We start from the raw sequence: 25,344 nt of genomic DNA, 5'->3' as shown, positions 1-25,344 counted from the left end.
GGCGCTCCTCACGTCTCTCGCGAGAGCTGCTGCACAAAGCATCCCGGAACATGTAGTAGTTTGTCTTTAGAGTGCTTGCGACTCCGGGAAAGTGTGACAAAAGGCTACGCCATCTGGTGCATGAGTCTGAGGCCAGACACTGCCGATAGGCCGAGGTTTGCGTTCCAGCTGAGAAGACTCCAGGTATCCTCGTAGTGGCAGGACATGGCTGGCCGACGCAGACTACACCTCCCATGAGGCCACGCGCAGTATAACAAGTACCCCCTCAGGTGGCGCCGGAGCATTGTGGGATTGGATGAATCTCAAGATGGACAACCGGGATGTTGCAGGTAACATACCCCGCCTCCCCTCAAGCGTCTGCCTGGATCCCCGGGGCTACGCGTCACCACTTCACCCTCGGGTCGGGCCTGCCTTAACCCGCCAGACCCTCACCTCAGCCTCGGGGCGGCACGAAGTGGCGGGTTCTGCACCTCCCGGTTCTCCCGAGACCCCAGACCCAGTTGCTGCCCCCTACCCTGGGCCTGATTTGCTGAGGGCGCCTGGCTTTCTGTAGAGGCCGCCCTGCATGTGGGTCTGCCCTGCATCATCCTTCAGGGCTCCTGCGAGCTCCGCTCCTCGAAACAGCAGCAACCTTGGGCTGTCCTGCTCCCCTTTTCTAGCATCTGCCGTCTGGCCTATGTGCTGCTTTCTGGAAAAGCTGCTTTCCCGAAATGGTTTCTGACATTAGTGGGTGCATACATTCCTGAGTCTTTGGAGCCCCTACTTTACCACAAGCCTTGCCCTTTCCGCTCTCCCAGCCCCAGCCCCCTCAATACTGGGATGCATTCACCCAGTCAGCAAGTACTCACTGTGTGCCCGGCAGTGTGCTGGGCGCTGGGAATGCGTGGTAACCAAAAGAGGGTCCTCCCTTGCTGAAGATTGCTTTCTACTGGGGTATCAGGCCATGCACCAAGAGGAAATATTTACAGAGAGAGAGTTGTGGGAGGGAGTATGGGTTATGGGTGGAGGCTGCTAATATTGGGTGGTAAAGGAAGGCCTAAATTTTGAGCAGAAGACATTTGAGAGAAGGAGGCCTGGGAGGCAGAGCCTTCCACCCAGAGGGGGATGGCGAGTGCAAAGGCCTTGCCATTTTGCAGAATGTCAGGATAAAGTGGAAATGGGAAAGGGGGACTGTCTCTGGCAGGGCCTTGAAAATCGACTTTTAGAATTTGGATTTTATTCCAAGTCCCATGGGGAAACTTCCAAGTGTCTTCTCTATCTCCAAAGTTACCACCCGTGTCTGAAGACACCATCATCTTTTGCTTGGAAACAGAGAGCCGCCTCTGTCTCCATGCTGCCTACGCACTCTCTCCAATCAGTAGCCAGAATGATCTTAAAAATAAAAATACATATTGGATCTTATCAGCTTAATACTCCCCTGTCACTTCCAAAAGACCTTAAAGTAAAACCCAGACTCCCTGTCTTGCACCCTTGTTCCTGGAACCGTTCGTTCTGGCCACATTGGACCCTTACTGGTTGTTGGATTCACCAGACTTCTTCCAGCCTTGGGTTTTTGGATCTGCTCTTTACTCTGCCCAGATCGCTCCCTATGTAGCTTTTCAGGAGGCTGGCTTTTTATCTTTCTGGTTTCAGCTTAAATGTCCCCTCTTCTAATGGTTATTTTCTGGCTGTCCTAGCTATAGGTGCTCCTCTATTATTCTTCCTTACCCTTTTTTGGTTTCCAGCAGAGAGCTCTTATCACAATTTTGCAGCTACTTTTTGTTACAAGTCTGTTGTCTTCCCAGCCAGAGGTGAGTCCACATAGGCAGAGGCTCTCTTGTTTAGCACCTAATACAGGACGAGGTACATAGCTCGGTGAATGTTTGCTGAATAAATGAACGAATGGATGTAGGAATGTCAATTTGAATGTCAGTTGCTGCAGGCAGCAGCTGCTGGGCATGTTTATTAAGCTAAAGATGGGCTTCTTTTCCCTCCCAGGAAAGGCTAACCGATGGTTTGGGGTAGCTCCTCCCAAGTCTGGAAAAATGAACATGAACATCCTCCACCAGGAAGAGCTCATTGCTCAGAAGAAGCGGGAAATTGAAGCTAGAATGGAGCAGAAAGCCAAGCAGAATCAGGTGGCCAGCCCACAGCCCCCGCATCCTGGAGAGTAAGTGCCCTCAGGCTGGATTGGAATCTTAGAGGGTCACCCACAGAGGATTTTGCTTAAGAAAGCAGGCATGGTGTATCGGCACCCGGCCACAACCTGCTTGTGCAAGGAGTGACACAGGTGCTTTCTTCCAGGAGACTTAAGGTGGCAGGAGAGAAATGAAGGGTGTGTGAGGGCCCAGAGGATGGCCTGCCAAGTCTTTAACTCAGCAGTTATTTACTGCTGGCAAGCTGTGAACCAGGGCCTGGGGGTGTAGCACAGAGCAAAATCCCAGCCTCCATCTCAGCCCTTATGGGGCTCTACTAGCAAAGGGGGTGCCAGTTCTACCCCCAGAGATGCCAGAGGGTAACATGAGGCAGTGTGTTCCCACTGTAGGGGCGCAAAAGAGGCTCTGCATTCAAAAGGCTCAGGCAGAGCCAGCCCATTGAGGAAGGAGAGAAAAGCCTGCCTGGCAGCGGGTAGAAATGGGGGAGAGCCCCTGTGTCAGACAGCCCAAGTGCTGTGCCAGAGGAGCTGTTCCAGAACCAGGTTGGGAGTAGTTCAGGCAGGGTTTCCTCCCACCTATCCTGAGAAACGCTGCTTGAACCCAACAGTTTTGAGCACGGGTGCCACATTCCACGAAATTCAGGCCAGAGACTGACAATCCAAGAGGCAACCCTTTCCTGTGTAATCTGAAGTGTGGATCATGGTAACCCTCCACAAAGTTCTGTCCCTATTCCCACCTTTTCTTATAGTCTGTGGTTTCTCCTGGAGGGCAGGATTTAGACCTTACTCCTGTTGGAACCCAGAGCCTGGCACCTCCAGGGTCCCCAGGAACATGGGGAATGGATGTTGAGTGATCTGTCAGTGGGTGGGCTCTCGCCCCTGGGGTTATGGAAGGATTTACACCAAAATGGGAAAGCCTTGTAGGATTGCTTCCAAGAAGGTCTTCTGGAGGCCGCTGGATCCCAGTGCCAGGATCAGGCAGCTAAAAGACAACATCAGGTGGTGGGTGCATGGTATAGGTTGCTATGCAAATAAATTGTAAAAGCATCGAACACCAACAATTAAATTTTCTCCTGAAGAAACAGGAAACATTCAAGTTGCCTCAAGACAACCATTTTGATAATATTCCCTTTCTACATCTTTGTTTTGTTTCACGGAGTGTGATCAATTTCGTTGCTACTTCCCTTCCCAGCTACACCCCCCCCCCCGCCACTTTTTAAAAGAAAAGATTTTCCCCACATTACAACTCTTTAGAACCTTCAGGTTTTAAGTTTTATTTATTCTTATTGAGATATAATTCACATGCCATAAAATTGACGTTTAGCGATTTTTAGTGTACTCACAGCATCATGCAACCATCACCACTAATTCCAGAACATTTTTATCACCCCAAAGAGAAACCTCATACCCATTAGCCGTCGCTCCTCATCCTTCCTCCCCCAGACCTCGGCAACCACTAATCTACTTTCTGTCTCTACAGAGTTACCTATTCCAGATATTTCATATGATGTTGTGGTCTTTTGTGTCTGGCTTCTTTCACTGGGCATAATGCTTTCAAGTTTCATCATATTGTAGCGTGTGTCAGGGCTTCATTTCTTTTTATGGCCAAATAATATTCCACTGTGGATGGGCCACATATTATCTGTTGAGCAAAAGCCAGCCTTTTTAACAGCTGCGTAATCCCCCTACTGTTTGTTTCAGGGGTTTTCAAGTGGGATTCATTTGCTGGCTTGCTGTCCTGACGTCTTTTTTCGTCTGCCATCGTTCCCACGTCCCTCCTGAGGGAGGTGCACACAGTGAAGACATGGCCCCTATCCCTAGGAGGCCCTGCTTGTTTAATGCCAAGGCTGATTAGCAGCGGAACCTTCTCTTCCCTATGAAATAACTTTTACTGCCTTTTAAAGAAACTTGAAAGATAATTTATAAACATGGTAGAAAATCTGGGTGAAGAATAGAGGAAAATGAGGAAAAACCAAAATTGGTCATAACCCTGCAAACCAAAGACAAGTGCCGATTGCATTTTGATAGGTTTTTCTAACAATTTTTAAAATTCAATTATATTTTCACATAAGTAGGACCATACTGTAGATATTGTTGATAATGTGCCTGTTTGTTTTTCATTTAATGCTGCAATTGATTGCTTTGTCTCTAAAATTTTAACTCGTTAGGGCTGCTCCATTTGTCTTGTGGGACAACCGGTGCCCTTTGTTGACTAGTTGTTTTCATTTTTAGTTCTTTAGAACAGATTTCTAGAAGGATTAAACTTAATTTTAAAGGAAAAAAGACTGGTGGGCTCCTTGAGCTTTTACCAACTACAGTATTGAGTATGTCTGTATGTGGATTGTTACTCAGCCTTGAGAAGCAGTATATACAAGGGATATCCAAGGTTGGGGCAGGATGGTATGATATAACAGAAAATGGAAGAAGTAGGGCACATTCTATGGTCACAGCCTTGTCTTCCTATTTCCAATTTAGGGAGCAAATCAAAGAAATCCACTAAAGTGTTGATAGTGGCTACTGTGAGGTGGGGATGCTTGGGTTTTTCTTTTTTGTTTTCCTCCCCGCTCCTTTCGCCTTCCCCCCCACTCCGGTTCCAGTCGTTGTTTCTCAGTCTAGTTGTGTAGGACACAGCTCCCTGGCCCATGCTGATATTATGTGCCTTGCGTCCCCCCCCCACCTTCCCCCGGCAGTCTGTCGCCAGTCATCGATCAGCCACGCACAGCAGCTCTCTCCCCGGCTGCCGGCCACTCACACTGGCTACCAGCTGATCATGGTAGCACCCAGCCGGGGGTAGCCCACGCCAACCTCTGGCTGCTGATGGCAGCCCAGCTCCAGGGACAGCCGTTGTTCACAATCTTAGCTGTAGAGGGCGCAGCTCACTGGCCCATGTGGGAATTGAACTGGCGACCTCGCTAGGAGCACTAGGTTCCAACCACCTGAGCCACAGGGCCAGCCCCTTTTTGCTTTCTATATTTCTGTTTGTTTCTACATTCCCATTTGTTCATAAAGAGTCTCTGTTACTTTTATGATAGGGAAAAATGAATTTGAATTAAACATTCAGGCCCTTGGGTTTGCTATTGTGCTGATTTGTTAAAAATAGATTAATTTTTTTTTTAATTAAAACATACTGTTTGCAAAAAGAGAGAGAAAATAAAAATAATAAAAATACATAATTCCCCTGTAATTCTCCTACCAAAAGATTGCTTTGGGTATTTTTTGTGCATGTGTGATCCCCACAGAAGCGCTGGCCAGCCCAGGCCCGGAGCTGCAGTCACACGTTATAGACACGCGCACGCATGCACGTGCTGTTTTGAAGAACTCTAAAGTCTAGCTGGGAAGACAGACATGGGAGCCAATAACAGTCCAGATAATTAGTTAACAGGGATGATAGGTGCTGTGCAGGAAGAGAGCAAATGGTTCTCAGCCATCATGTTTAGGCCATTTGGACCTAGAGGGTCATTACTCTGGTAGAGCTGACATTAATATACATAGCATTGCTTTGACTAGAACAAGATCATTTCCTCCTTACTACCCTGAAGGTTCCTCTGTGCGCTCAGCAGACTCAGCAGTCCCCCGACATCTCTGGGGGCTGGTTTTGGGGGTCAACAGGTGAGCACTCGGGTGGATGGGCCAGGCATGCTCCAGCCCCTCCACTCGAGGCTCACCCTCTCTGTCTTCTGTCTTGGGTCTAGAATTGCGAACGCACACAACTCTTCCATTTCCAACAAGTTTGCCAACGACGGCAGCTTCTTGCAGCAGTTTCTGAAGTTGCAGAAGGCGCAGACTAGCACAGGTGAATGCAGTCTCCCTCGTCCCATCTCCACCTCCTGCTCCTCCTCCTCCTGCTCCTCCTCCTGCTTCTCTTCCTCCTCTTCCTGCTCATACTCATACTGCTGGCTCTCTCCCCTGGGGGTCCCTGGCTTCTCAGAAATGGCAGGTCCCACCTCAAACTTGTTCCTCTCATCCCAAGTTCATTAAGCACCCTCATTCCACTCATCCCCGCACTAAACGCCCAGGGGGAGAGTGCAGACCCCCACCCTTAAGGTGTTTACCTTGTAAGAGAGGAGACAACCTAGGTTTTGATACAGGAACATAGGGGCCGGGACTCAGCAAGCTCCAGGGCTCTGGGACCGAGGTTCGGGTCAGCGGCAGCTCGGGTGTGAGGAATGGGGACCCCCTTTCATAGATGGAGAGCTCCCTGGCCCATAGGAGCCATGGGACAAGGCAGGTGCGAGAATCATCGCCCTTGGGAAGCCCACTCATAACTGTTGTGCAGTTTACCAGTCAGCTCATTTTTACCATAAAGTTGCTGGTGAAACATCTGACCCTTAATCTTTGTCACATTTCCTAGGGAATAGCTACAAAAGTTAACACGAGGCCAAATTCACCCACATAGCGGGAGGAAAGGCTGGATGAGCCCTTCATCACAGGGTCTGTGTTTGGAAAGCCCAGAATAGGCCTGTTGCAGTTTGCCATTGACAACCAGAGGGAATGGTTGTAAGCGCAGTGAGGGATTCAGGTCTTCTCTCGAAGAGCTGGTGTCTCCCTGGGCTTTTAGTGAGGATAGTAGGGGCTCCTCTGACCAGAACTGCTGCTCTGGGCTGGATGACCACAAACAGTCATGCCTCTCTGAGCCTCAGTGTCCTCATCTGTGAAATGGGGGTGGTGTCCTCTCTGAGTGACCACCACCCGCCAGGCGCTGTGCTGGAAGCTGAGGCCGCAGCCCCCGGGGACTGATGGCACTTGGGTGAGGCGGGAAGACAGAGAACGGTGTGCTGCAGCGCTGCAGCCAGCTGTCCTTCCTTCCTCCCCAAGATGCCCCGCCCAGTGTGCCCAATGCCCCGCCTCGAGTGCTGCCCCGCGCTGGGAAGAGGCCTCCTCTCATTGGCAGCCCACTGGGCCAGGTGAAGAACTACGTGCACGCCAAGCAACTGCCTCTGGCCAGCCGCCCGAGTGTCTTCCAGTCTCCTGATGAGGACGAGGAAGAGGACTACGAGCAGTGGCTGGAGATCAAAGGTAAGGTGCGGAGGCTGCTGCCCTCCTACCACTGCGCTCCAGCTCCGCGGATGGGTCCATGGTCAGCGGGGAGAGTGCAGCCAGAAGAACAGGGTCCACCAGGCCTCCAGGATGAGCCCAGGGCGAGGGTGTGGCTCTCTGGAGGAAGGGGCTGGGGAGGGGGGCATGAAAGGGATGCAGAGTGGGGCTTCATCCTGGGAGCCACGGGACCCCTCATCCAGTTGGGGAGCTGGTCTCCAGCCAGGCCAGGGCCATCGTCGGGGAGCTTTCCATCGCATCCTCCTCGCCCGACATGAGAAGAGGACCTTCCATAGCTCCCCAGCTTGTTTACGTGCCCCCTGAGGCCCAGAAGCCCACTCCTTCACGTGGTTGCCTGTCCCTGCCAGTTGGATGCAGAGGTGTGAGCCTGCACGTTGGAGAGTTCACTCTCCCGCCCAGGGAAGGATGGTTGCTGACCTTGGGGGCGCCAGCCCAGGCCGCGTGGTCTAGGAAGGTATAGAGGGGGCTGTGGCACCCCTAGTGTGTCCAGCCCCTTCCACCTTCACAACGAGGCTTCAGTGCCACCTGAGCCCTGTGGAGTCCTGGGCCTCCTCTGCCCAGACTTGTTGGCAGTCTTGTCACCTGGTCCATGAGGACAGACACGTGACCATATGGTCTGCTGTGACAGCCTCTAGACCCCTTGCTCTGGATGCCGGTGCCAACTTCAGGCCGTGCATCTGAGCAGATCAGTGGGCAACCTCAAACCCTGGAACCCCCAGGGACGGTGTGTTTCCTCAGAGAGGTGCCTGGCAGCTTCGACAGTACCCTGCCAGGAACCACCGCTTTGCACGGAGCAGCAAATGTCTTGAGGTCTGTTAGGCCTACTGTTGATGAGGCCTCAGAAGAGCACCTGTGCTTGTACATGGTGACCAGGTCAGGGTCATTGTCAGGAATGTGGGGGGAGGGTGAGACTGGGGAAAAGTTAAGACATTCCCAAGAACGTCCTTGGGATCTCTTGAGGGTCCTCTTTGAGCCACATGTACCTCCCCCCACCGCTCCCCCAGCTTCCTGGCAGCCCAAGCAACAAAGGGAATAAGATTGACCACAGGCTTGGTGTCTAGCCCCATTGCCGAGAGGAGCAAGTGTTCCCAGGCATGGCTGACAGCAAGAACTTCCTCCTGGGAGTTTTCATAAAAAGGACATGACTATATAGTGGCTGACATCCAGCCTCAGGTCGGGCCAGTGAAAAGTACAACCGCGAGTTCCGCGTGGCTCCAAGGGGAGGCTAATACAGATACAAAAATGTGTTACTATAGCTCTAGTCACTGAGAAGGCCCCAAGGTAACGATGAAGCTCTTTGCAGTGAGCATCCCCAGTCCCCAGATGGTGGTCTGGAAACGCTTTCTCACTCATGGAAACCAGGACTTCTTGGAGGAATGGCTGGCTCTAGGTCTGGGCAGGAAGTTACGAGATGCTCCTGGAGCACCCCGTTTCAGCAGATAGCGAGGAGGCCAGCAAGATTCCCGGGGTCACGTCCAGAGACCTCACGAGCCAGCTGAAGAGGCTCCACCAGCCACAGAGGGGACAGTTGAGCCTCTATGATGACATTAATTGCAGTGGATTGAAACACCCAATGTGTTTAAATCAGAGTGTGTAATGATATTTTAAAAGAATTTTTCACCTTTGAAGGATGACAGGGAACCAAATTTATTATACTGAACAGTATATGAAGAAAAGACTTGAGCATTCCAAACAAACGGGGGAGGCTGGCTATGTTTTCCAACGTCTCCCTTCCAGATTGGGGATCGGCTTGGCCTCTGGGAGGCTCACACACTTCTCTCCCATCCAGTGTGTCTCGTGAAGACTGTTTAGACCAGCTCCCCCCTCGTCACAGTGCTTTGTGCATGGATCCCGGACGCCTGACAACCTCCTGCATTTCACCCTCTTCTCCCCCCACCCCTCTGTCCTTGTGGTCCATAGAGAGAGTGTGCCTGTTGACTGTGGGGTGTGTGAGTTGAACCCCAGTACTGACAGCCTCCTTAAAGTTTCACCCCCAGAGGGAGTCGAGACTCGGAAAGTGATAGAGAAATTGGCCCGCTTTGTGGCAGAAGGAGGCCCCGAGTTAGAAAAAGTAGCTATGGAGAACTACAAGGATAACCCGGCATTTTCGTAAGTATTTCTGGGAGGGGAAAGCCACTGCTACTTAATGTTCTTGCCACACGGTAGTACATGCAGATGTTCTGTGAAACCCTAGTCGTGACTGAAGCTGGCCGGGGCTGGGTGCTTGCTTGCTTTCGCGGGCCAGACGCTGTCCCTTGCGCTTTCTGACTCATACTAGAGGTTGCAAAGGGCTCCGGTGTGACATGGAGACTTACTTTGGGGCCCTATCAAGGTGTCTCTGCTTGCCAGCTTGCTTGTGTGTCATATGTCTTCAACAGCCACACAGCTCACACCCATCCCCATCACTCTTCCTCTGTTTTGCAAAATTCTTCAGGTTTTTGCACGATAAGAATAGCAGGGAATTCCTCTACTACAGAAAGAAGGTGGCTGAGATAAGAAAGGAAGCGCAAAAGTTACAGACGGCCTCTCAGAAAGGTAGGTGGGTGGGGGTGGTGGGAGGTTCTGGGAAGGCAGGTGGGTGGGTGCACTGCATCCCACGTGGAATCGAGTTCCTGGTGGCATGGTGTGGCGCTGACAGCCGAGGTCTGTGCCCTCCCAGGCAGCTGGGCTTAGCTGCAGCTGCTACCACCTTCGTCTCCAGGGCTCCGGGAAGTGAGGGGAGGTCTGAGGACCAAGGTCAAGGTCGTGTCCAGGAGCTCAGCCCTGTACATGCAAAGGGGGCAGAGGGAAAGAGTGTTTGTCTTTTGGTTCCTGGTCATTTAACAAGTGTCACTGAGTGCCTGCCATGTGTCAGACACTGAGGGTACCTAGAGACAAAGGTAGTGCCTGACACTTGGGGTGGGGGCCCAAGGGCAGCCAGGGGACAGAAAAAAATCATCTGGTAAGGTCCTGGATGGATGAGTATCGGGATGGGGGGAAGTACTGGATGGTCTCCAGCTGTAATGAAAATCCCAGCCAAGTGCTGGTGGGTGGTGGGGATTGACGTTTAGGCCTGACGTAGGCCACAGAGGTCAGTCCTTTGTGTCGCGTGGCCCTCTACCCTGACCTTCTCCCCAGGAGAGGAGGGCCAGGCCCATATCACCATATGACCTGGTTGGGCAGCCTTGGGCAGGAAGACTGAAGTGGGGGCTCCCATCTCCCCTCCGGCCTGGACACAGACCTTCCCTCACATTCTGTTCCCATGTACCAGCATGTGTCCAAGGCCCCCCAAGACCTACGGGGTGGGAAGGGGTGGGGGGTTGGTGCTTGAGATATGTTGTAGTATTAACTCTGGTGTTTGGTCCCAGTGCAGTAATCTGATTCCCATTTGCCTGTTTTTCTTTGCATTGTTCCTAAAATAAACCCCTCTCGTTGCCCATGGGGTTCTTAGCAGAAATTAGGCTGTTGGGTGTGGTGAGTTGAGCTCAGTACTGACAGCCTGCTTAAAGTTTCACCCCCAGAGGATGGAGAAGTCAAAAACCTTGCAGAAAAGTTGGCCAGGTTCATAGCAGACGGGGGTCCTGAGGTGGAAACCATCGCCCTCCAGAACAACCGCGAGAACCAGGCATTCAGGTAAGGGGGGGACCCACCAGGGAGGTGACCCCTCATCCTGGTCACAGGGTCTATCCTGCCCCCACCACACCGAGGAAACAGGCTTGGCACGGTCCTGAGATAGGCTAGGGTCCCCCAGCAAGAAGCTGGCAAGCCTGGGACTTAGGTCCCAGAGCTTCTGGCCCTAGAGCCAGCCTTGCCACACGACAGGCACTTCCTACATGCACATGAGTACCCTAAATTGGCTGTGAGATAGGTGTGCAGGGGCCTTTCGGGGCTTCTGATTTCCCAGGTGTCTCACTGAGAGTCTCTAGCACTTGTCCGGCTCCCTTTACAACAGAGACAGCGGCCCCAGGCTGGGGGCAGGCCAGGCCCTGGCACAGAACCTCACAGAACTGTGCTGCTCGCTGTGTGTGACCCTTCTTAGGGTCTCATCTTTACCGCCAGGGGAACAGCAGGAAAGCAGGGAATGTAGTACTTCGGGCTTCGAGGAGTGGGAACCCCCAGCCTGTGTGTAGGTTCCACGGAGGGGGTGGGACAAGCAGCCTGGCCCCCCTTCTGTCCCTAGCTATGAAATCACACCCCCACCCCTCAGGCTGGGTCTGTTCACCCACTCATTCACTCACTGGTGGGGCTATAGTGCCTGCTCTTTGCCAGGGAGGGCAGGGGCAGTTGCTGCTGCGAGGCCGGCCCAGCAGAGGCTTGTGAGGTGGACACTGAACCCCGCACGCGGTGAGGCACCTGTGAGGACACTTTTGGCCACGAGTGATACGAGTCCCCAGTCAGTGGGGACGTGCAGGAGCAGCAGCCATCTGGGCTGGTTGATTCAGCAGCTGTACCTGCCATCAGGGCCTCGGGAAAAAGGAAGTGGGAGTGGACGCCAGGCGGGCAGCCAGTCGTGTCTCCTACGTGTGAGCCAGCATGAGCTAGACTCAGAATAGAGAAGGGCATCCAGAGGGACCAGCACGTAGGAGTAAAGCAGCTGAGATGGCAGGCATTGCGCCAGTGTGTGGGGTGCAGATGCGCCATGGAGCCACGCAGGGCCAGGTTCTAGAGAGCTCAGCCTTTGGAGGGTGTGCATAAGGAGGGATGGGGTCAGCTGGGCTTCCGGGGTCACTGGCCACAGTTGTAGAGGGTGACCAGACATGCCAGGTCTAGGGTTGAGGCAGAGGGGGGTAGGGGAGGACGGCTGAGGTGTTCAGGCGTCCCTTGTGGGGGCCCTGGGTGTGGGGGTCTGGAGCTTAGGAGACCCAGGATCTCTTCAGGACATCATGGTACCTGCCACCCCTCTGCACCACCCAAACCAGTATCTACTTTAGAGTCTACCTTAAGTCACTGCACCTTTCTTTTCATTTACCTAAGTAAGTTTATTTAAACAGGAAACTAAGCTTACTGTCGCTCGTCTTAAGTGGAACGGTGAAAGTCTGTCTCAGGCAAAGTGGGTGAGCTTATGGCATCCTGTCCAAGTTTGCAAGCCCCGGTGGCTGTCCCTCATCAGAAGGTCCAGAGCTCAGCAGCTATGGCTCAGCCCCTGGGGGTCAAGAAGTGCTGTCAGTGCAGGCGGCTCCAGGCCCTCCATGTGGCTCTTGCCCCTCAGGGGGGGCGTTGCTAGCATATACCCAGCTTGTTGGTTGTGGCTATGACCAAGGCCTGGACATGGCAGGGGAGAGAACCGGGGTGAGGAGGGAGCGTGGGGCGCCCGGGGGAGTAGTGGCTGAAGGGGAGTCCTGGTCTGGGAACACAGTCGGCACTCCGCACACTGGGGAGGAATGATTGGGTGCCAGGCCTGGGCAGAGTGTGCCAGATCATACCACAGGGACGGTTTAATCTTCAGTGGGGTCAGGTGTGAGGCAGCCAGCTCCTCTCTCTCTCGGATCACACAGCCCCCTCGTGTTCCTGCTGCTCTTGCCCGTCCCTGCCCTATGGGTTCCCCATGTGGGCTGGTCACGCCCCAGCAGCTGTGTGTTTTGGAAAACAGTCTGTAATAATTGTTCACCCATTCCTTTGACCAATCACCCCACTTCTGTCCCCAGAAACAGTGTTAAAGACAATATTGTCCGTTGCCACAAAAAATTAATAACACATTGAATGTCTAGCTCCCGTGGGCTAGACTGTAACTGCATCCGTAATACATCCCCCGTGTGAACCACTTTTTCTTGACAACAACCTGGGGCGCTGGTCTCACATGAGGAAACCGAGGCAAGGAGGCTGCTCGGTGGAGGTGCCTTTCCTACCACTCCACCGCATTCCAACAGGAAAGTCTTAGGTCGTCAAGTTAAGGCAGCATTTTTTGAAAATCGGGAGACAGCAACTAGAACCACAGCTTGGTTCAAATCTGCACTGGAAAAAAGGACTAGAAGGAAAGACACCAAAGTGTTAACTTTGGTTAACCCCGGGAGCAGGATCACTCCGACCTGAGGAATGATCTCCTAAAAGCCTGTGTTCCCACTATTGTCCCTACTTCCTCTCTAACCCCTGACAACCACTGATCTTTTTACGAACTTGGTACTTTTGCCTTTTTTAGAATGTCATATAATTGGGATCATATAGTACCGTGTTTCCCCGAAAGTAAGACCTAGCCGGACCATCAGCTCTAATGCAGCTTTTGGAGCAAAAATTAATATAAGACCCGGTATAATATAATATAATATAATACCCGATCTTTTATATTATATTATATGTATTATATGTATTATATTACATATGTTACATTACATTATATTATATTGACCTGGTCTTACATTATATTACAGTAAGACCGGGTCTTATATTACTTTTTTGCTCCAGAAGACGCATTAGAGCTGATGGCCCCGCTAGGTCTTATTTTTAAAGAAACATGGTATGTAGCCTTTTCAGATTGGCTTCCTTCACTTAGTAATACGCATTTAAGGTTCCTCGTGTCTTTTCATGTCTTGATAGCTTATTTCTTTTTAGCACTGAATAATATTCCAACATCTGGATGACCTCAGTTTATCTATCACCTACTGTAGGACGTCTTGGTTACTTCTAATTTTTGGCGATTACAAAGGAAACTATTATAAACATCCATAGGCAGGTTTTTGTATGGACATAAATTTTTATCTCTTTAGGGTAAATACCAAGAAATACGATTGCTGGATCGTATGGTATATTTAGTTTTATAAGAAACCTTCCAAAGTGGCTGTACCCTGTGCATTCCCGTGGTAATGAAAGAGTTCCTGTAGTTCCATATCCTGTCCGGCATTTGGTGTTGTCAGTGCTGTAGATTTTGGCCATTTTAATAAGTGTGTAGTGGTATCTCATTGTTGTTTTAATTTACATTTTCCCTGACTACATGTGATGTGGAGCATCTTCTCATATGCTTATTTGCCATCTATAAATCTTTGCTGAGCTATACATTAAAGTTATTGGTCCATTGAATAACAGTTTTTATCAGATGTGTCTTTTGCAGAGCACTTTTTAAGTTTCTTTCTTGGATCATGTCTTTGATGTTGTACCTAAAAAGTCATTTCTATACCCAAGGTCATTTAGGTTTTCTCCTATATTATCTTCTAGGAGTTTTATATATTTCCATTTTACATTTAGGTGTCTAATCCAGTTTTAGTTAAGTTTTGTGAAGGGTATGAGGTTTGTGTCAAGATTTTTTTTTTTTTTTTTTGTATGAGGATGTCCACTTCTAGCACCATTTGTTGAAAAGACTGTCTTTGCTTCATTGTTTTGCCTTTGCTCCTTTGTGAAAGGTTAGTTGACTGTATGGATCCATTTCTGGGTCCTTTATATTGTTCTATTGATTCGCTTGTCTATTTTTTTACCAGTGTCACACTGCTTTGAAGTCAGATAGTCTTCCAACTTTGTTCTTCTTCAGTAGTATGTTGACTATTTTGGGTCTTTTGTCTCTATATTTAAATTTTGGCATCATTTTGTCATGATCTACAAAATAACATGGCTGGGATCTTGATTGGAATTTCACTGAATCTAGAAATGGAGTTAGGAAGAACTGACATCTTAGCAATATTGAGTCTTCCTATCCATGAACATGGAATATCTCCTCATTTAATTAGTTCTTCATGAATTCATTCTCAGAGCTTTGTAGTTTTCTTCGTATAGATCTTACACATATTTTGTTAGACTTCTAGCAAAGTATTTCATATTTTGGGATGCTACGGTAAACGGTATTGTGTTTTAAATTTTAAATTCCACATGTTCATTACTAGTGTATAGGAAAATGATTCACTTCTGTATATTAACTTTGTGTTCTGCAACCTTGCTATAATAGCTTATTAGTTAGGAGTTTTTTTGTCTATTCTTTGGTGCTTTTTTCCCTCCACAGACAATCGTGTCATTTGCAAACAAAGACAATTTTACTTCTTCCTTCTCAATTAGTATACCTATTTCCTTTTCTCATCTTTTGAATTTGCTGAGACTTCCAGTAAGATGTTGAAAAGCATTGGTGAAGTGGCATATTCTTGCCTTGTTCTTGTTCTTAGTGGGAAAGCTTCCAAGTTTCTCCCCATTAAGTATGATGTTAGCTGTGAGTGTTTTTGTAAATACTCTTATCAAGTTGAGGAAGTTTGCCTCTATTCCTAGTTTACTGAGAGTTTTTATCATGAATTGGTGTTGGATTTTATCAAATGCTTTTTCTGCAGCTGTTGTTATGATTGTGTGATTTTTATTTTTTAGCCTGTTGATGTGCCAGGTTACATTACTTGATTTTCAAATGTTCAACCAGCCTTGTATGCCTGGAATAAATCCCACTTGGTTGTGGTGTATAATTATTTTTATACATTCATATATACAATTTACTAATATTTTGTTGAGGATTTTTGCATCTATATTCATGAGAGATGTTAGTCTGTAGTTTTCTTGTAATATCTTTGTCTAGTTTTGATATTAGGGTACTTGAATGATTTAGGAAGTATTCTTTCTGCTTCTATCCTCTGAAAGGGATTGTAGAGAATTGGTATAATTTCTTCCTTAAATGTTTGGTAGAATTCACCAGTGAACTCCTGGTCATGATGCTTTCTGTTTTGGAAGGTTGTCAGTTACCAGCTGAACTTCTTTAATAGAAATAGACCTATTCAGGTTGTCTTTTTTTTTTCTTTTTCTTTTTATTGGGGAATATTGGGGAACTGTGTTTTTCCAGGACCCATCAGTCATTGTCCTTCAATCTAGTTGTGGAGGGTGGAGCTCAGAGACAAGTCCAGTCACCGTTTTCAATCTTAGTTGCAGGGAGCGCAGCCCACCATCCCATGCGGGAATTGAACCAGCAACCTTGTTAAGAGTTCGCACTCTAACCAACTGAGCCATCCGGCTGCCCCTCCGGCAGCTCAGCGGCAGCTTGTTGTCTTCAATCTAGTTGTGGAGGGTGCAGCTCACTGGCCCATGTGGGAATTGAACCGGCAACACTGTTGTTCAGAGCTCACGCTCTAACCAACTGAGCCATCCGTCCGCCCCCAGATTGTCTATTTCTGTGTGAGTTTTAGCAAATTGTGTCTTTTCAAGTAATTGGTCCATTTCATCTGGGTTATCAAATTTGTGGGTGTAGAGTTGTTCATAGTAATCCTTTATTATCCTTTTAATGTCCGTAGGATCTGTAGTGATGTCCCCTCTTTCATTTCCATTCGTAATTTGTATCCTTTTTTCTTAGTTAGCCTGGCTAGAGACTTAGCAATTTTTGAAAAAATTCTTGTTTCCTTTAATTTTCACAAATGTTCCTTACTGGGCTTTCTCAAGGATGTACATGTGTGTACCATGACCCAGGAAGATGCTGCCATCTTCTTGTCCCTCCATCTCACCATCGGTACCAACATTAGTGGGGCTACGGGTTCTTCCACCCCTATCCCGGATCTCATGTAGACACCTAGAAACAATCTGTGGGGTTTCTTTCTGCTGTCTCTCTTGTGCGAAAGGAATTTACAGCATCTTTGAGTCTGCATGTTGCTTCTGTAGCACAGCGTTGTGCCGTGACTGTCCCTTCAGGTTCATGGGTGCAGGTCTAGCTCCTTGTTGAGAGTCGTATAACCCAGGTTGTGCACAGGTTTTGTTTTGTGGAGCTGGCCTGTGATTCTTCCCTCTGGTGTGGACCCGAGAGGTGGGACTGTAGGCTCAGGACATGTATAGTCTGAGAGATGCCAGGCAAGTACAGAGGGAGCTATAGCCTTTGCCAGCTCGGAACCCAGCAACACCAGCTCTGAGCTTGGATTGGGGGAACAGAGGGGACTCCTGGCTTCCAGCGAGGTGGGAGCGTCTGCCCTTGGGTTGGAGTACAGGTCCTATCTGGTCCGACGCTCAGTGTCGTCTTGGCGCCATTTGCTGTCCGCACTTCAGGGATACATCAGAGAAGCGCAAATGTACTGAGCTGTACGGTTTGGGGCAAATCCTGCCCTTTCTGATGCCAGGTGTCTCTTGCACCTCAGGACATCTTCGTTTGGAGGCCCTGGTGCTCATTTAGGACAGCAGGGCAAGAGCTTCATGGAGCTTGGGGCAGGTCTGAGGGAACTGTCCCCTTTTCCTTGGAAGCAGGAGATCAATAACAGTGCGACAGACACTGCACAAACAAGGGATGGGGGCTTGGTATGTCCCTCGGCTTCATGACAGGCTGAGGCATGTCACACTGTTCCTCAAGTTTGGGCCACCAGAGCCAGCAGCCAGTGAGGCCTGGCAGGGCTGGAGGTCATGGTGGAGACCCTAAAGTGACCCTGGCCGACCTGGGGGTGCCTACACAAGGTCCATGTTGCTCCTGACCCCGCTGATGGTGTGCCCCCCACTCTACTTTGCAGCTTTCTGTACGAACCCAGCAGCCAGGGGTATAAGTACTACCGCCAAAAGCTGGAGGAGTTCCGGAAAGCAAGGGCTGGCCCCACAGGCATCCACACCGCACCTGACCTCTGCCTGCAACGCAAACCCCCTCCTGAGACCCCAATAGGGTCTCTGCCCCCCACCGCTGCCTGCCCTGCCTCATCTGCCCCCTCACCCACTGTCACCCCGGCTCCATCTGCCCCCGGGAAGCCAGCCACCACAGCCACCGTGAAGAGGAAGCGGAAGAGCCGATGGGGGCCTGAAGAAGACAAAGTGGAGCTACCCCCCGCCGAGCTGGTGCAGAGGGACGTGGACGCCTCCCCCTCGCCTCTGTCAGGTGGGCTCTGTCAGGACGTTTGGCGTCTAACTGTGCATCATGTTTTCAGAGTTCATCTGTGTTGTAGCACATGTCAGAACGTCACTCCTTTCTATAGCTGAATAGTATTCCATTGTGGGGGTTGACTGCACTTTGTTCATCCGTCATCTGTTGATGGACACTGGGTTGTTTCCCCCTTCTGGCAGTTGCTACCAGTGCTACTGTGAACATGTGTGTTCAAGTACTATTTGGATCCCTGATTTCAATTCTCTTGTATGTATGCCAAGGAGTGGCATTGCTGGATCATGTGATGATTCCACATGTCGCTTTTTAAGGAACACCAAACTTCTTTACAGCAGCTGCGTCATTTTATGTTCCCTCCAGCAATGCACGAGAGTTGCAATTTCTCCACTTCCTCGCTTCACTATAACCATCCTAGTAGGTGTAAAGTGGAATCACATTGTAGGTTTGATTTGCATTTCCCTAATGACTAATGGTGTTGGGCATTTTTCCATGTGCTTATTTGGTCATTTACATGCCGTGTTTCCCCGAAAATAAGACTTATCCCGAAAATAAGCCCCAGTTATGATCGTCAGCCAGATGGACACATTTAGACGGACACATTTATGACAATGTTCCAGAAGAAGTTGACATGACTGTATTTGAATACATGTAGATTATTGTACATGAAAAAATAAGACATCACCTGAAAATATGCCCTAACACATCTTTTGGAGCAAAAATTAATATAAGACCCACTCTTATTTTCGGGGAAATATGGTATAAGACCCAGTCTTATTTTCGGGGAAACCCTGTAGCTTGTTTGGAGAAATGTAGCTTGTTTGGAGAAATGTCTATTTTAGTCCTTTGCCATTTTAAAATTGGGTTGTTTTGCTTTTTGTTGGTGAGTTGTAGCTCTCTATGTATTCTGGATATTATCCCCAGTTCAGATACATTATTTGCAAACATTTTCTCTCATTCTATGGGTTGTCTTTTCATCCTGCACAAAAGTTTTAAATTTTATGAAGTTCAATTTTTGTCGTTTGTTGCCTGTGATTTTGGTGTCGTATTTAAAACCATAGCCAAATCCAATGTCATGAAGATTTGCCCCTATGTTTTCTTCTAAAAGTTTTATAGTTTTAGCTCTTAAATTTAGGTCTTTGATCCATTTTATGTTAATTTTTATATATGATATAAGGTAAGGGTCCAACTTCATTCTTTTGCATGTGGATATGCAGTTGTCCCAGCACCATTTGTTGAAGAGACTGTTCTTTTCCTATTAAATGGTCTTGACACCCTTGTCAAAAGTCAGTTGACCATAGGTGTAAAAGTTTATTTCTGAGCCCTATCCTATTACACTGGTTTGTATGTCTATCTTTATGCTAGTTCTAGTGTTTTGATCACTGTCCCTTTTCTTTTTCAAGGTTTGGCTGTTGGGATCCCTTGATTTTTCATACGGATTTTCAGATAGACTTTTCCATTTCTGCGAAAAACCCTGCTGGGATTTTGATAGGGGTTGCACTGACTCTGTAGATTGCTTTGGGTAGGACTGACATGTTAACAATATTTAAGTCTGCCAATCTGTGAACACTGGACGTCTCTCCATTTACTTAAGTCGTCTCTGTTTTGTTCCAACATATTTTGTAGTATTTTTTGTATGAGCCTTGCACCTCCTCGTTTAAATGTATTCCTAAAGAATGGTTTATTCTTTCTGACGCTATTGTAAATGAAATTGTTTTTTGGTATATAGTGTTGTTTAGTCCTCCATGTCCTTACCGATCTTCTGTTTAGATGTCCTATCCATTATTAAAAACAGGGTATTGACGTCTCCAACTATTGTTGTAGAACTATTTCTCCCTTCAATTTTGTCAATTTTTGCTTCATATTTCTCGGGTTTCTATTGTTAGGTATGTATTGTTTTCTTTCTGTATCGAACTTTTATCGATGTATACCACCCTTCTTTGTCTCTTGTAGTCTTTTTTAGACTTAAAGTTTATTTTGTCAGATACTACCCTGTTTAATATAAGACCCAGTCTTATTTCACTATAACATAAGACCCGGTCTCATATACCGTAAGAGCGGGTCTTATATTAATTTTTGTTCCAAAAGACGCATTAGAGCTGACTGTCCGGCTGGGTCTCATTTTCAGGGAAACACTGTAGTATAGCTTTCCCAGCTCTCTGTTGGTTATTGTTTTGCATGGAATTGGTTTTTCCATCCTTTGACTTTCAACCTTTTTGCGTCTTTGTCTCTAAAGCGAGTCTCTTATAGAGAGCACAGATAGATCCTATTGTCTTTCTTAAGCTTTAAAGTACTTCAATTTCACTCTTGTCATGGAAAGCTCAGGATATGAGCTGTAAGCACAACCATTGCCACTACTATTCCCTCCCTGACAGCGTGTGAGGGAAGGCCGAATCCACTTGGGGGAGGGAGGTCTATTATCTTTACATTCTGCAGGTAAAAATGGGTGACTGAGACAAGCATCCCAGGCTGTCTAACAGCCGCCACCCTCTCCCCCGCATAGCCTGCAAGGGAAGGCAGCTCCCCCAGGTCCCATGGCTGACCTGCTGGCCCTGCCTGTCCAGCTCTAAGGGTATTTTCTTGCTCAGTGCTTCCCTGGCCCGAGGAGAAAAATTGCTATTGAAAGGTTCTAGGACTCACCAGGACTCTAGACAGCACCTCCACCTGGTGCTGAGGGTGCCTGGGACAGGAGTGTCGCTCAGGTGGAACCCTGGTGGCAGGGGCACGGGAGGTGCTCAGATGTGAGTGCTGCTCTGAGCCACGCACGCCCATCTTGGGGACATGTCCCAAGGTCTGGCCCCAGTCCCCCTGGTGAGGATGCCTCCCCTGTGGTCTAGTGGATACGCCCAGGCTGCAAAGTCGCAGGTCCAGGTTCAAGTCCCTCTGGCCCACGCCAGCCCCAGGGGAGCATGGGCTGCCTCCACCCACATCTCACTGGTGAAGAGGAACTTGCAGGCATGCTGCAGGCACACGGAAGGCTTCTCAGACCTGGGCCTCCTTTCCTTCTCCAGGGGCCCCCACATCCTTTGAGGAGGGATCGGTGTGCAGTGCTGGGCTCACAGGCACCTGCACGTGGCTCTTGCTGGCAAAGGCCCAGCTCCCTCCACCCTCCCAGGGGGGCCTCTGCATCCCCGCCACCCAGCTTCTCCCCCAGGAAGCCCCCGCCTGAGGGCGGTTGTTTCCACCATCCAGATGCGCTGTCCCAGCATCTTCACGTAGATCAGTGCTGTCGGCTCCAGCCAAGCTCTGAGGTGGATGCCAAATAGAATGTCAGTTGCTGGGAGGATGGGCGGCTGCTCCCCAGAAGGAGCTGCCAGAGCCTCACAGCTGAGTCTTACACAAGACTTCGAACCGGTGTGTGTCTACACGGATGTCTGTCTGCCATGGGGCCGACTGCCAAGAACCAGTGTGTGAGAATGTGCGTGTGTACACACACGTGCTCATCTCTGCTCTCATGGCTCAGGCTCTGCAAAGTCCCCACCATGTCACCCATTAGCCGTGTGACTGTGAGTGAGACCCCTGACCTCTTAAGTTCCGGTGTCAGCATCTGCAACATGGGGACATAGGGCCTGTCTGGAGAAAGCACATGGGGATGAAACTGGGTGCACATGACGGAGCAAGGCGTGACTCCTACCGTCATCACGTGACACACGATACTAACTGACCTGCCGTGTGGGCCCTGCTGTGCGCGCCAGGTGCCACAGGGGTTGTCAACGTGTGGACCCTGCACCACACAGGGGAGCAAGGCCAGGCCCACGTGTCCTTCACTGACTAGTCTGTGTCTTGTTTCCAGTTCAGGACCTCAAGGGGCTCGGCTACGAGAAGGGGAAGCCCGTGGGTCTGGTGGGCGTCACAGAGCTGTCCGACGCCCAGAAGAAGCAGCTGAAGGAGCAGCAAGAGGTAAGGCCAGGCGGCAGTGAGGCAGGTTCCACTGTGGCTGGCAGTGGCTTGTCGCCCCATACAGTGCAGTGGTCACAGGGTCAGCGGAACAGCTTCTGGGCAGGCAGTCCCCCTGTCAATGACATGCCAACCCCCGAGGGCCCTCCGCAGCCTGCAGCTGGACCCAAAGCTCAGGCTTCCCCACGCTGGCCTGTCATCCCCCGAGGCTGGTGTCCCACAGCTACTCTGAATGGTGCTCGTGGACCGTTCCCACTCAGTAGTTTCTGCTTAAGTTTTCTGTTCAGTTTCCTCAGCATCCGGTCCAGGGCAGGCCTGGCTAGCACTGGGCGCCCCGAGTAATGTGGCAGTATTGGGCATTGTTGGTGTGAGGGCCAGCTCGGCCTCTCCCCTGCTTCCCTGAGAAACCAGAGGTGCTGGCTTGTCACTCCTTGGGGCTCACTCCAGCCACCTCCTCCAGGCTAGCAGCCCTGTCATGTCACCTTTGACCTTCCCAGAGGTCAGGAGCCTGCGCTGCTCTCATTCAGTCCATGGCGACAGTGCCCAGCTCTGGGTGAGGCAGAGAGGGGCCTCCCTGCGCAGCACAAGGACTCAGGGCATGAGGGCAGGTCCTGGCACAGGACTCGGTGCCTTGTTGAGCACTTGCTCCAAGCCCTGCTCACAGGCCCGCCCCCGGGGGGAGCCCCGGCATGCACAGGGGAGGTACGGGCCCTTGCCGTGCACACGTGCAGCCCTGCTCACAGCATGTCGTGCTGCCCACAGATGCAGCAGATGTATGACATGATCATGCAGCACAAGCGTGCAATGCAGGACATGCAGCTGCTGTGGGAGAAGGCGCTGCAGCAGCACCAGCACGGCTACGACAGCGACGAGGAGGTGGACAGCGAGCTGGGCACCTGGGAGCACCAGCTGCGGCGCATGGAGATGGATAAGACTCGGGGTGCGCTGAGGCGCCAAGCCTGAGGCGTGGGGGGGGTGGCCGTGTGCGCGCAGGAAGCCCCACTCACCTACTGCCTGTAAAGCCTCAGGACAAGACCGGGCCTCTCTGTGTGTGTTTCCTCAGTGCCAAAAGGAGCAGTGCAAGGCTGCCTGAGGGAGCAGGGTTCGGGTTGGGGTCTCCAGCTGCCTCCCTCCCCTGAGGCCGCTGCCCCCTTTCTCCTCTCACCTTTCCTACCTCTCCGGCAGAGTGGGCCGAGCAGCTGACGAAGATGGGACGGGGCAAGCATTTCATTGGAGACTTCCTGCCGCCGGATGAGCTGGAGAAGTTCATGGAGACCTTCAAGGCCCTAAAGGTGAACGGGGAGCCGCCAGGCATCAGCCCTCCTGGGGGCCTGTCCAGCGGGAGGAGTCAGGCCCTCTTCCGAGGGAGGCGTTTGTTCATGGTGGACGCCATCCATGCGGGGAATTCACAAATAGCAGCCCAGCTGCTGCTGTAGAAGCATTTCCTGGGGCTTCGGGGAATTCTGCTTCCAGTGGAGCCAATTAAATGCAGTGTGCAGGCAAAGCGTTTCTCAGGCAGAAGCCCCCATGGACGGGCTCCTCAGAACAAGAGCTCAGTGTCCCCCGTGTGCACAAGGAGACAGCCGACGGGCCCGAAGCCTCATCCCCTCGTTGACCATGGCTTCTTTTGCACTCTCTGACAAGTCGCTGTCAACCCGGGCTTTTCTTTGCCGGTGAACCACGAATCTTGCATGTCGTAGAGGAGACCTCTGTGACCGTCACCTTGCTGTCAGGGAGCTCTAAGTGCGGCCCTGGGGACCCTGAGGAGGAGGAGCATGGTCTGACCTAGTCAGGTGGCAGAGGGGCAGGTGGGCCCACCCCGTGGCCAGTGAGGCCGTGGGGCATTCTGGGGCCGTGGGGGATGACCAGCACTTGGGCCTGCAGGAGGGCCGTGAGCCCGACTACTCGGAGTACAAGGAGTTCAAGCTGACAGTGGAGAACATCGGCTACCAGATGCTGATGAAGATGGGCTGGAAGGAGGGCGACGGGCTGGGCTCCGAGGGCCAGGGCATCAAGAACCCAGTCAACAAGTGAGTGTGGCCCCCAGCACGCAGGCCCGGGACCACGGTTCAGTCCTGTCCCTGGGCCGGAGTCCGCGGCCTGGCTGGCAACTCGGGTGGCTAGTCCATCTCGGGCGCTCCCCTCCTCTCCGTGCGGGGCGTGTCCTGCGCGTGTGTTCCCCAGCCCAGTACACCTGGGTGACCTCCACAGCCCCACGTAGAACTGCCGTTGCTCCTGAACCCAGGTGGGCGGGTTCAGGCCCCACAGCCCCTCTCCTGCCAGCGTCAGTCCGCTCCCCTGCTCCCATTGCCCCGTCATCCCCTGCAGGGGCACCACCACCGTGGACGGCGCCGGCTTTGGCATTGACCGGCCAGCCGAGCTCTCCAAGGAGGACGACGAGTACGAAGCTTTCCGCAAGAGGATGATGCTGGCCTACCGCTTCCGGCCCAACCCCTTGGTACATGCACCCCCCGTCCCCCACATTGCTTCAGCTGGGCCGCTGGCTCCTCACTGGTACCTCGCCATCCACGGTAGTGAGGCGGCAGTGCTGGTAACAGAAGTGTCCCTCCTTCCCCATTCCAGCTGTGCCAGGTCTCACCAGCTACCCCCACTACCACTCCAACTGCATTTGAGCTCCTCCTTCCTCCCCAAAGCCTGCCCATTTCAAGGATGTGAACTCAGCTGCCTCTAGAAGGTTCTGGACGGAAGGAACTGCCATCTGTCTTTAGCGTTAACCTGCTCCCCTTTTATCTTTTTGCCTCCCACAGAACAACCCCAGACGGCCTTACTACTGAGTATTCTGGAGAAACACAAACGTACTTTCCAGACGACTAATCGAGTGTTCTTGGACTGTGGAATATTCCAGACTGCGTTTCTGCCTGCCCTTTGTTGTCTCGAGTATTATACTGTGTATTAAAGTCCCAGTGCTTGCCCATCGTGGGAGCCTGGTCCTGCCATCTCCAGAAACCACTCTATGTCTTAGCAGCTGGGCTGGGCTGGGCAGGTGAAGACAGGATGCTGTCATGAAGGCTCCCTAGTACCTGAGGAATCCCAGAGCACCACATGGCTCTTAGTCTGCCTTGGGGTCTCCATCCCCCACCAGCCTGGGTTGTGGTTGAAGGGAGGGCTGGCCAGTCAGATTTGGCCACAGGCCTGGGGGTGGGGCGAACCTCCCAGCTTAGCACTGTGCTGTAGGAGGGGTCTCCAGGCAGGGCCCAGCCATCCCCCCAGAGCACACCTTTGCTTCTCACCTCCCTGGCAGGTAGCCTCTGCAGGCCCCGAACACAGCCAGCCTGGCCAATGGTGGCTGCAGCCCAGGCCGCCCCAGCCATCTGCGGTCCCACCTGTATGGTGGATACATATCCCTGGGTCTTGTGTCTTGGGAGGACAGCTGTGCACGAAGATTTGACACTTTTCCTGGAGGATGGGAGGCAGGTGGGTGGCCCAGGCCAAGTTGTGTGCTGAGAGCTCCCCACGTCTCCAGGAACAGCACCTCATGTTTGTACAGAAACACCTGGGGATTTTGTCTAGTTGCAGCCATGCTTGGTTTATC

General features: G+C 51.0%; 1 protein-coding gene across 1 annotated transcript; it reads left to right on the top strand.

Moving 5' to 3' along the window:
* Positions 1–6: 6 nt before the first annotated feature.
* Positions 7–24,755, top strand: SUGP1 (SURP and G-patch domain containing 1). Its single transcript, XM_081075639.1, has 14 exons — positions 7–329; positions 1,978–2,149; positions 5,827–5,927; positions 6,950–7,150; positions 9,175–9,298; positions 9,624–9,724; positions 10,678–10,801; positions 17,539–17,894; positions 21,688–21,794; positions 22,554–22,731; positions 22,977–23,083; positions 23,676–23,821; positions 24,120–24,249; positions 24,560–24,755. Exons 1-14 carry the CDS (start codon positions 296–298, stop codon positions 24,584–24,586), a joined length of 1,908 nt encoding a protein of 635 aa, XP_080931765.1. The 5' UTR covers positions 7–295; the 3' UTR covers positions 24,587–24,755.
* The last annotated feature ends 589 nt before the right edge of the window (positions 24,756–25,344 follow it).

The sequence above is a fragment of the Rhinolophus hipposideros genome, assembly GCF_964194185.1.
Source record: "Rhinolophus hipposideros genome assembly, chromosome: 16".
In the NCBI taxonomy this organism is placed as follows: Eukaryota; Metazoa; Chordata; class Mammalia; order Chiroptera; family Rhinolophidae; genus Rhinolophus; species Rhinolophus hipposideros.
This window is presented reverse-complemented; position numbering and strand designations above follow the sequence as displayed.

What these genes read in the sequence shown, in the direction of transcription:
- SUGP1 (XM_081075639.1), top strand. Translation starts at nt 296, where the DNA reads ATGAATCTCAAGATGGACAACCGGGATGTTGCAG. An exon ending in AAGGATAACCCGGCATTTTC is followed by an intron (nt 9,299 to 9,623) that starts GTAAGTATTTCT and finishes AAAATTCTTCAG; the next exon opens with GTTTTTGCACGATAAGAATA. An exon ending in AGCTGAAGGAGCAGCAAGAG is followed by an intron (nt 21,795 to 22,553) that starts GTAAGGCCAGGC and finishes TGCTGCCCACAG; the next exon opens with ATGCAGCAGATGTATGACAT.